The 12533-nt window shown below is 37.8% G+C and overlaps 1 protein-coding gene across 3 annotated transcripts in view; it reads left to right on the top strand.

Annotated features, from left to right (window-relative positions):
- Window positions 1-12533, top strand: part of hydin (HYDIN axonemal central pair apparatus protein) — a 147174-nt gene that overhangs the window by 35055 nt on the left and 99586 nt on the right. For all 3 annotated transcript variants that reach the window (XM_087292113.2, NM_001114415.2, XM_087292114.1), the window contains 5 exon segments: window positions 3296-3395; window positions 3725-3843; window positions 6828-7051; window positions 11640-11707; window positions 11816-12048. In XM_087292113.2, the coding sequence (XP_087148239.1) occupies window positions 3296-3395; window positions 3725-3843; window positions 6828-7051; window positions 11640-11707; window positions 11816-12048 (744 nt within the window).

Here is a 12533-nt window from a genome sequence, read left to right on the forward strand (position 1 = left end):
CGGTGAAGGGGGACCCACTTATTTGCAATGCCAAGTCTACGTAATGCCTTATTGTCCAGTGGGGCTCATGTAGTGGCATACATGAATAAAGGGGCTCAGCTAGACCACCACGAAAAAATATCATCAGGCATAAATCATCCAAAGATGTTAAATGGGCTACCTGGATGAAGTCCTCCACGTATTCCTCTATAGACCGGGCTTCCTGACGCAGACACATGATCTTGATACCCGCTGAATCCATTGTGTGGCCGAGTCTTCTGTAACGCCGGGGAGTAACACCACAACAGAAGGTAGGATCCAATGTGCAGGTTTATTCACAGTCAGGCAAGCAGTGGTCAATACGGGAGCAAACAGGTATGTGAGGACAATCCAGAATCGTAGTCAGTTAAACAATCAAGAGGTCGAAAGGCAGGCGGCAGACAAGGATAACTAAATAAACAAGGCTAGGTTCAAAACAGGAAAACAAGACAAGGAAAACGCGTTGTAATGCTACTATACAGTGAACAAGACTCGGCAATGTGAATGAGTGTGTGTGCTGCTTAAATACTGTGTGTAATCTCAGTCTGTGACAGGATTCAGCTGGTGATGTAATCAGGAAGATGAGTGACCAGGCGTGCGTGATTGGAAGAAGTGCATGTATGAAAATGTAGTCCTGGGGAATGCGGAAGTGAAGTAATGATGATAGAGGAAACCAGCGATCTCCAGTGAATGATCGCTGGTTATCGTAACACTAGTGTGCTCCAAAACAGTTGCAAAATTCGCATTTAGATGATATAAACATCTAAAGCTTGCAGTTTGTCGCTTCCGGGTATGGATCAATTCTTTTTATTATATCACCTCACACTTCAATTTCTCACCAAATCTTCTGACCAATAAAATGCTCTATAGCAGGGGTGTCAAACTCAATTCCTGGAGGATGTAGTAAAGTAGGCATTTCATTCAGGAAGATCGGGAAAGGCGTTTAAGAAGAGTTATTACAACCTACCAGACTGCTCCTGTGCACCATTTCTGTTTGTTGTCAAAACTGACAGTTGAACCGTTAAGTCTGTGAACCACGCCCATTACCTCAAAATCACATCTTCTGAAAATAAAACTTGAAACAAACAGGAAGTGCATTTTTTTTTTCATACACAGATGAATTGTTCACCAAAAAACTGGCAATGTGAGCTAATAAAATCATATGGTTAGTTTTGATTTCTTGGGGACTTTAAGGTCAACTGGCAATTTTTTAAAGGGCAGGAGCTACTCTAGATTCTGCCCTGTCTTCATATTTCAGTTGAAATTACGTCACTTTATCGACCAAAAATGCACATTTCAAAACACTTCATGGGACCTTTAAAGTGATCTCATTTTCCTACATACTTCACAATATGCTTCATTATTTGTACATTATACAGCATGTAGAATTATGGATGGATGGGTACAATTTAAAAGTCTACTCTTACCCTATTTACTCGTGCACATGCAGCTTTTTTTAAAACTAGAATCATGCATATTTGAAAGAGAAACTGAGACAGAGCACACAAAACAGATCGTATCCCCTCTGCTTGGATGTGAGCATCTGTTTACATGCAGCAGAGCTTGATCACACCTGCTTCGTCAACTTTCTGTCAAGCACTGCCTGGTGACACAACATGCTGTTTGTTTACCAGTGATTTAGCAAACACTTTTATCCAATGTAATTGGAAGGCCAGCCCCCCTAGAGCAGCCTAATTGTAAGTGCTTAAGAGTGCAGTGATTATATGCGACCTTAATATCTCAAGGTTTATTTATACATCACCTTCTAGGATCATACATTTGTGACATTTGTGTTACCAGCTCTGATTGTTTAAGCTCTGGTGCGTGTCACTGCTGCCCCTGGGTGTAGTGTGAGTGTGTCCTTTTTTATTTTTTATGCCACTTAATCATAATAATAATAATACATCTACAGTAAATTAGTAAATCTAGTAAATAGTAAATCTAGTTTTTTTTACACTGTTGTTCAGATTTTTATGGCACGGTTATTAGTTAAAGGGTTAGTTCACGCAAAAAGGAAAATTCTGTTGTGATTACTCACTTATGTTGTTTCAATTCCCTAAGGACTTTGTTAGTCTTCGGAATACAAATTACGATATTTTAAATAACATCCTTGTGCACCCAGACCCTCCAAAGACGACAGTAATGCCGAGACACTCAAAGTCCAGTGCCCATTTTGTTGTTCATAGTAAACGCGCCCCCTTGACAATCCATTAACTAAGACCTTTAGCTCAAAAAACTTTATTAGCTGCTTATTAATAGTAAGGTGGTAGTTGGGTTTAGGTATTAAGTATGATTAGGGATGTAGAATAAAATCTTCACGTTATGGCTAATAAATAGCTAATATACAGTTAATATCTTAAAAATAGGCAGGTTTATAGGCATAGAATACAAATTCTCAAACATTTTAGAATGTAATAAAAAAATCAAACTAATGTCATCAAAGAATCCTCAAAGATCATCAAAGAATCTTGAAAAAACAAATGAAAATCTGTAGTTTCAATATTAAAAGTGAAAACTACACATTTTATAAGCATCAGATCAACTTTTAATTGTATTTTCTGAGGGATTGTGACACTAAAGACTATAATGATCTATAAAACATTTAGCTTAAAATCAAAGAAATAAATTACCTTTGTAATATTTATAAAATAGATTGTAAAGTAATACCATATTAATAAAAAAACTTAGTTCAGTTGCTTTTTCAAAAATTAATATACACCCTTTTCATATGTCCGGGTTTCTCAGTAGCGGAAGTCATTATAGTTTGGAAAACTTAGAGTGCAGTGAATGGGAGAGTACAACAAATAGTTTTTTTATAATCTTATTTGCTGAAATAATAAAAGAAAAAACTCCATGATGATGTTACAAAGACTTTCCGAAAAAGGAAAAAACGGCAGCCAGAGGAGAGAATATAATCACATGTACTGTCCTGTCCCATTGACACTGCATTAGAAACACCTCGCACAAGCGGTAATTAGTTTTTTTGTAATTTAAAGCAAAGATGATATACTACATACATAAATACATATAAACGTTCATACGTTTTTTAAAAAGTCTAAATATTTAAAACTTTCAAGGATTTGAGATGCTGATGACCCCTAAACGCATCATAACAGGCTTGTGAAAAGGGTCCATTTTGAACAGAAATGTGCTATATAATAACAGTGTAAAGACAGTAAAACAGACTTTGGCTTTGACTTACAATAACAAATAACATTTGTTTAAATAAATCAAAATGATTTATTATTAGTAATTCTTGCCATTTTTGTTTTTACAGGAAGGAGAAATCTGGCCCAACAGCACTGCAGAGGTGAACATCATCTTTAAACCACAGGAAGCCAGAATCTACCAGCAGACTGTTTACTGTGAAATCTCAGGTACTTACACCATATTAACAGATGCTATGTTAAAATAAATCACTTTTTTGCTGTCACATCTGTGCTCATGCATGCTTGTGTTGGTTTCTAACAATGCATTGATATATTTGCATGAGGTGTCTAGGCCCAACTGCAGGGCTGGATATCAGGTTTGCATCTATTTACATGTTCGACTAAGGCCTGACAATATTCGGGCTGCTTGGATTAGTAGTGACCTAGAAAGTCAGACTGTTGATATTGTAGCCAGTGAAATTTCACAGCCAGTTTCATTTTGCGAACCTTTTTTTTTTAGCTTTGTTTTCTCATTTGAATGCTCTGTACTTACACAGGTCGTGAATCTCGGCTGCCACTCTACATACAGGGTGAAGGTTTAGGCCCAAAACTGCGGTTCAACTTTGACTTTCTAGACATGGGAAACATCGTCATCGGCTCTCAACAGAGTTATAAGGTACAATTGTCAATATCTGCATAGATATCAAACCTTTTTTTGTTTTTCTCCAAAAAATCTAATTTGAGCTCTAAAGGTGCTGTATGTAAGTTTTTAACTCTTCTAAAGCATAAAAATACCATAATATGTTTGAAAATATTTAAGAAACATGCTAAATGAACATTCTTGAGTATCTAAAAAACTCGCTCATTACATTTCTCTTACTCTGGCCTTCTTGCTGTCCCTCGGTACCGCCTCTCTTTAATTGGGGGGGATCATTTATTGTTATTGCACCCAAACTCACCCAAACTCTCTACCATGCTCACTCCAATCTGTTAATAATATCTCAGAATTCAAATCTTTGCTTAAAACTTACTTATTTTCTGAATTCTTCACTTCTGATCTTACAAACTGACCCCTTCATTTGATCCACCTGCACTCTGTCTCTTCGGTCTTGTTTTGTATTTCCAGTTTGTTATTTTGACTTCCTGTATGTTTGTGTATCTAATGTTGTCTCTACTTATGTCTGCTTGTACTATCTCTTTTTGTTACATTCTTTGTAAAGTGTCCTTGAGCTCTGGAAAGGCGCTATATAAATAAAATGTATTATTAATAATATTATCAATGCCAAAGTCAAACATCTGCATTGAAAATATGCATTACGTGCCGGAACATATCTTTGTTTGGTAGCTTTAACCCACCCAGTGCCAGTTTAGCCAAATATATTTTAGCACCCTGAGTTGCCTTGGTGGAAACAGCATATTTATTTATAGAATCATGGCTCTCAAAATATGCATCTGTGACTGAAATGCAACCTCCAGTGAAAAGTAGCAGACTCTAAAATGAGACGCAGATTCAGTTTTCCACATAAGGTGGTTATCAATTAGCAAATTACATAAACATCACAAATGTAAACATTAGGTAAACAGGTTATATTGTAACCCTGTGTTCTAACATCACCCTACGTGATGAGATTTGCAGTGATAAGCAATTTGGTCAACCCGGGCTCATTGTGGAAACGTAGCTGTCCAAAAAAAGAAAAGCCCTGATTTTTTTTTTCTACCGCGTTTTCGGATTTCACCGCGTTCTCACCCTGTTATGAAACTCGTTCACTTAATTTTTGGGATTCTGTTTTTGTCTTACCTGATTGCTGGAACTGCTCTTCCCCGGACTCGAAACCGATCGATCGCCGTGGTCAACTCCTCCTCTCTGCATCTCGAGCCTGCCGACGTTACACGGTAAGCTAAGTGGACAAACGGGTTGCAGCGGGAAAGCCCTCCACAAGGAGGTAAGCGGTCAGCCGGCAAGCGCGAAAGGGAACAGCGTCACACCGCCCCGCAGCGTTCGCTTGAAAAAAATAAATGCAGCCGTACGTACCTCCCGGGACGTATTCCGCTGTCTCCAGAAACGTCCATGGGACTACGTTTTCAGAATGAGCTTGGGTTGAATTTGGTTGTTTGCACCAGAAAGAACATAACAACAATTTAAATATAGCTATTCAGAAGCACAGAATATTGCACTTACTTCACTCCAACAAAATGGTAAGGTTTAAAATCTAATACATATTAAACTTCTATAACATTATTAAATGTACATGCTGAATCACTGATATGCATTGGCTTGCACTGAGTCACAGCTCCAAAGTTCAATTTCAAATGATTTATTTTATTTTCAACATCTGAGGTGAACTATCTGCTGTTGCTTTCAGTAGTATGGCAATAAATGTCATGTAAAATGGCATTCAAACTCACATTATTAGCATTTAACACTGAATAAAGCAACTGAGGTGTACCTGAGTTGATCATTGTCAGTTTATTCTGTTGTTCAGCTGCTAGAAATACAAATAGTTTCTAAAATATATATTCAGCTGTTGGTTTGGACATTTAATATTCCTCCCATCACGTGCCATTGCTTTTATTTAGAACATTGTTTAATACAGCCTTAAGTCAGCCTTTAGGCTCGATAGTCAGGCACACTGTTGTTGGTGTTGTCAATCTGGCAACCTGCTCTTGCATGTATTTTGAACCTGGAGTGTAAAGGTTTCATTTATTAATGTATTTATTTACTAACCTGAACTATAAGTGAATAATACTTTTCACTTGTTAAAGTACTTGTTAACATTAGTTAATGCACTGTGACTTAACAAGAACTAACAAAGATTAATAAATACTGTAATAAATATATTTTTCATTATTGCGTAATGGTAGTAAATACACTGATTAACATTAAATAGTGAAACCTTATTGTAAAGTGTAACCAAATTGCACTCTGCATGTTCTGTTTCATAATTATTATGCAATTGTTCACAAATGAGCAGCTGCATGACATGCTAAAGGTGCAAAATGGATTCAGTCTGACATAGAGTTTTACTAATTGAGTAAGTGCTGCAACCGAACGCAGTTTGTTAGTGTTTTTGTTTCCTTAACCTTTAGCATAGCCTATAAGAGAAAGCCACTTAGCATTACCTCCTCCAAATCATTACGCAAACTAAAGCATGCAGTCATGGTGGGAAAAAAAAACTATTGATAAAACAGAAGAACCCATCAAAAAATGTATTTGTTGTGAAGCCGTAGGAAGCAGGATCTTGCATCAAATTCAATCAGGAAGTGGCTGACAATCTGCCAAGGGTAGCATGGACTCAACTGCAGTTTTAATTGAATAATAAAAGCCTCTTATTATCACAGAGTCTTGAAATAGACCAGTGTTTTTTGGCTCAGTTCAGATGCACTCATATGCTGAATTATGCAAACGCTGTGGCTTTCCAATTCCTTTTGTTATCTGAGGTTTTGCATGATTCCAATAATACAATTGTACTGGAACTTTTGGATTTTGAGTTTGAATCTGATTTATCCCATGGGCCTTCTTTTGAGGTAGTACTCAAGTCTGTCATTAAACAATGTAAGCTGATCCCACTGGTGAACAAATGAAACAATTGGACGTTTAGTTTGTGCAGGCGTAGACTTGAAAACTCTTTTTCTTTTGTGTCTGTTTTCTCTTCCTCTTAGCTGTTTTTGAGCAACAAGGGACTGATAAATGGTACGTATAAACTTATGCAGCCCAGTACAGTGCTGGGCCTTTGCTTTTCCTTCAAGCCCTCTGAAGGCATGATTCCACCTGGAGCCTGTCAAACAATGGAAGTCCACTTCTCTTCTGATAAACTGGGAGTCTTTACTGAGGAGCTACTCTTCACTGTGGCAGGAAACCCCAAGCCTGTTACTGTGACATTCAGGTAAACCTCACAGGTTTTGCATTTTAAACATGAACATTATTTATATTAAGACAAATATATAGATTATTAATGATGTGTAAGTGATGTTTTGTATATCAAAGATTTTGTTTTAGGTTTATCTGTACATGGCATAATAGAATTATTTAAATGTATGTGTGCATTTTCATAATTCTTTTATCGGAAGGCACACTTGTTTACCCTCATGCAAGACACTGTTACCAAATTCTGTCATAAATGATAAATGACCTAAACATTTAAAAAAAAATCAAATGTCTTGCATAGTATCTGTTAAATGAACCCCTTTTGTTTTGCTCATTTTCCTCAACACCAGTTTGTTCCCTGCCAGTTTCCATCGCTTTCCGCTGTTATGTACTAATGGCGGTTTTAAAACATGAACCCAACCATAACATGATAAATTGTCTGTCCCACTCATACAAACACATAAACATACTATTCAAAGGTCAGTTAAATCTTTTTGTTTATGCATTTTTATACGTTATGACTTGTTCAACTTCTAGCTAATCAATTATTTATGTATGTAGATGTGGTCAGGATGATCTGCTAAAATAGTAACTGAGCGTCAATGTTGGGAAGAAAAGTGATTTAAGTGACTTTGAACATGGCGTGGTGGTTGGTGCCAGATGGGCTGGTCTGGGTTTTTTAGAAACTGCTGATCTACTGGGATTTTCATCCTCTACCATCTGTAGGGTTTACACAGAATGTCAGAGAAGAGAAAATATAAAGTGAGTGTCAAATCTGTGAGTGCGAATGGCCTTGATGTCAGAGCTGATAGAAAGCAACAGTAATTCAAATAAACACAATCAAGGTCTGTAGAAAAATATCTCTGACCATATTGAAATTTGATTCAATAGCTTTGGAAGACCGTAGCGGTGTCTCTCCTGTCAGCTAAGACCTATAGTTTGCACACGCTCACCAAAATTTGACCAATAGAAGACTGAAAAGGGTTTCCTTTTAGCTAGCACAGGTGTGTCTGATTGGAGTTGGAACTAAACTTTGCAGGACATACTCTTTTGCGAAGGACATCCTGGGATTTTTAATGACCACAGAGAGTCAGGACCTCGGTTTAACATCGCATTCAAAAGACAGTGCTCACTGAGCAGTATAGAGTCCCTATCAATATACTGGGGCATTAGAACCCACACAGACCACAGGTTGAACACCTCCTGCTGGCCTCACTAACACCACTTCTGGCAGCAACCTAGCTTTCTCATGTGGTCTCCCACCCATGCACGCTGCTTAGCTTCAGTGGGCAACCATGTGAGAGCTAGCTATGGAGGAATCATGTGATATATTCAGGATGTGAGTGTAACTCAAAGTAAAAACAAAAAAGATTGAACAATAAAGATTGAAGCTATGCTACAAGTTCAGTGATGGGAAGTTTCGATTATTTTATTATAATCTAAATGTTACAAATTGATTTTCTAACACAGCAGTTCTCAAACTTTTTTCATCAAGTACCACCTCAGAAAAAATTGTCTCTCCAAGTACCACCATAATATTATTATGAATATTTATTATTGTCAGCCACTTTAAACATAATATCTATGGAGGGCCACACGCAGGCCAGCCCAGGTATACCCCACGTGGGCCATCCCAGGTGGGCCACACGCGGGCCAGCCCAGGTGGGGCCCACGCAGGGCCAGCCAAGGTGGGCCCCATGCAGGTCAGCCCAGGTGGGGCCTAGGCAGGCCATCCCAGGTTGGGCACCACGCAGGCCAGCCCAGGTGGGCCCCACGCGGGCCAGGGAGGAAAATAACCTTAAATGAGAGAATACATACCAAAAATTAAAATAAAAAAAAAATTAAATAAAAAAATTTAAATAAAATAAAAAGTTTAGCCCATTAAAACCAATTTCCCGATCACATCATTGTTATCGTACTCGTCAAAGTGTTAAAAGTATGTTCATTTTTTTTACTTTAATTATTTAGCGATTCCTCCGCGTACCACTAGAAGGAAACTTGTGTACCACTTGTGGTATATGTACCACAGTTTGAGAACCACTGATCTAAAGTATATGTTGGTAAATACATGCATAATATTTTCACATACAACATCGATGGTGTAGGGCAGGGCTATTCAATTGGCGGCCCGATTACACTATTAACTGCGCTTTAATTCGTCACAGTTTTTTAATCGTAAAGGCTTCTCTAAGCCGCATTTCTGTTGCGTGGAACGAAACGAAACCGCTGCAAAATGCCAAGTTGCCTGTGCGCTAGTTTTAAGTTTGAAGTACACCGAGGCTAATACGCACGCACACAGGATTAACTATAGCAGCGACCGTTCCCACATCACGTCTTTTCCGCTTGCAAGTTTGTTATTTCTAATGTAAGAATATGACAATATGCGGGCAGAAGTGGAGCGACACGCTTGCGTCTTTCAGGGCTCACACAGTAGAAAACATCCCACGGTGAGAGTTGTGCGTGACTTTCAGTGCAATGAAACAAAAGATATGTTAGACAAATTATTATTAAAATGATTATGTATGCATGAATGCAGATGACGATAGTTAATATAAATAGCTACTTACCTAATATAAAGCTTGAATTTACATTAGACATGATAACAGTGAAAGCATGATTATTCTTTAGACAATATAATTGTACAAACAAATTGTAGCATCCCTAATTGTTATGCTGTTCAAAACATAACATATGAATGTGTCTGAATGTAAAAGAAGCCTACTTCAGCAATGCATTGCTTTTGTTGTGCTCTGAAATACAACATTTGAATGTTTGTAAAAAAAATAAATAAATAAAATCATTGTCAAATGCAGTAATATTATGTATTATTTCAAAATACAATATATTAACATTTACAATATATTAACAAAAAGCCAACGTGGCTGTCTTAAGGAGCAAAAATATGCAGCATATATGCAGTTGTGTCATCACTCATATAGCAAGTTATATCTCTTCGGCCCTTCGTTTGGGATACTTTTCAATAACCGGCCCCCATGACAAACTAATTGAATAGCCCTGCTCAATGAAATTATAAGAAAGGTAAATGTACATGGCATAATGGAATGTAACAATTAATGTACTGTAAAGATTAATTTAGTGTTTATCTGGTTCTTCAGGCTATGCAGTTTAGGTTAGTGTATCTCACCTGTCAATTTTTAGAGTCTTTATGAGGTAGTTCACTGGTTTTGTCATGTCACATCTTCATAAACTAAAGTTTTGTGATCTTAGTTTATCAGTCTCAAGTCCTCGCATTTTAAGTTGTTCATTCAGCAATTGACAGCACCATTGACTGACAGCTGATGGTGAGGCCATCCACAGAAACATATCCATTTCATACACTTATAAATAGTACAAGTATAACCCCAATGTTCTGGCAAAATTCTTTCCCTCGGCCCTTATGAAGTGGATGCTGCACACTGGTAGTGGTGAGCAGAGACCCCCTTCATACAATTGCTGTTTTGGAAAGTCATGTAAAACAAATATCTGTATACTTGAAAGTTAGTTGTCAAGACTTCTATTCTGTCCATGGACAATAACATACTCTCACTTTATTAGTGCGATGTGGCATTATCTAAATCAATTTTACATAGATATAAATATAAATTCAAACAAAATAGATTGGTGCATGATTTATGATATGCTGTAATATAATTGAACAAGTTTTTCTTTTACCACTCATATGTAGACATTGCATGAAACATTAGGTCATGAAAATCTACTTGAAAGTCTTAGAAAAATCATGGAAAATTCATGGAATTTTAGTAGTAAAAATGTGTATGATCCCTTAAATACACATGCAATTACGCAAACTGGTTTCTTAAAGATGAAAATGGGTTTGCAATAATCAAAAGATTTCCAGAGTTAACAGATCCGTTATCATGAATGTAGTACATCCATGCATTGCATTCATACTACAAACATTTATACTACAGTATGTAGTGTAGATTTTAGCAGTTCTAAAGCAATTATTTATTTAAAATAAGGACCTATTCAAGAGAATTTCGAGCGCAGCCAAAGATGTGCGCTTTAAAATCTTCTTGTAGGTAAGACTGTAGATCTTTTTTTGCCTACTGTTTAATTATCTACTATAAGAAGGGAAGTTTGCATTTCAGATCCAACCCTAGTATTGCTTTAGTTGAGCTTAGTCAAAGTTGGATTTAAAGCAGTTAAGATACCCTTCATCTGATGCAAAGATTGACCTACATTGTACATCCCTTCCTTTAATCAACCCCCTCTTATGACCATTATTAAGAAGCGTCAATGTTTTTCCCTTACACTTGGTTGTTCTAATCATTAGCTTATGGCTGATTAAATGAATCCATACAGGCTGAACTTTAATTAAACAAGCTCTGTTGAAATCTTTCAAACAAACCAGCACAAGTCACTTCCTTCTTGATTAAGATGGATTACCAACGAAAGTGCTGATTGTAGACATTTCGAAACTACCACTCTGCCTAGTCATCTAAAAACAATCGTTCCTCGTTCCATTGGACTTCACCTCAACAACCTTTTAGTTTTGTATAATTACTTGTAGCGCATGTTCATTGGCCTTCATTCATGGTCAGTAGGGTTTTCTGAAGGTTTCCGTGTCTCTTCATCTTTTGCAGGGGTTGTTTAATAGGGCCTACATTCCACTTCAGTGTCCCCGAGCTCAACTTTGGGGAGGTGTCCTTTGGTAAATGAACTTGCACTTTCCACTTCATCAATCAGGATCAATGATGGCGATTAATCTTGTTTTGTGTGTGGTGCGGTGTGTTCAGTGATCTTCTCTCTCTGACCCAAGGGTTTCCACAAATGCTGACATGCTGCCTTAGCAACACTTCAGTGGTGCCCATGAGCTTTGGACTGCGAATCCCTGGAGATGGTATGGGACAGGCGAGCATTACCAGCACAGAGCAAGTGGCTCAGCCCAACCGAAGTGAATGGGGAATGGGAGACCAAACCGAAAGACCAAAAGAGTTTATCTTATCACCCAGCACAGGCACAGTTCGTGCTATGGCTGAGATTGATATCCAGGTATGTGCTCTCTCTGAGCTGTCAACATATTATCTCACCGAAAGCCATTTGAATCAATTTCCCTATGCAAAAGACAGATCGGCCTGTCAGGATGATCCCAGTGACCTGTCCACATAACCACAAACGTCAACGAAAACTTTGATCTTTAAAACTAAGTGCGGCCTTAAACGTTCATTCAGAGCAGACCTTTAATCCCTATTAAACCTCAGACAGCTTGGACTTCAGAAAAAAAATGTCTGCTGCATTCTAATAATAGAAAAATGGGAGGTGGAATATATTGGAAAAGAAGTGATAAATGAGAATAGTAGCTCCTGCCTCGCTCTCCCTCCATTGGGCTGTGATTATCTTGCCCATACTTCTTTCACCGGTTGCCAGGTACCACGCGTACCTGTCATGTGCTGGTCTTTTCCCATCAATGGGAGCTGTCAGCACTTTGGAGGGCTAATCTGTTGGATGTGTCCGCCTGTCTTTGTGCTTCCCGTGGA

Source organism: Danio rerio, chromosome 18 (genome assembly GCF_052040795.2).
Source record: "Danio rerio strain M-AB ecotype USA chromosome 18, GRCz13ab, whole genome shotgun sequence".
Classification (NCBI taxonomy): Eukaryota; Metazoa; Chordata; class Actinopteri; order Cypriniformes; family Danionidae; genus Danio; species Danio rerio.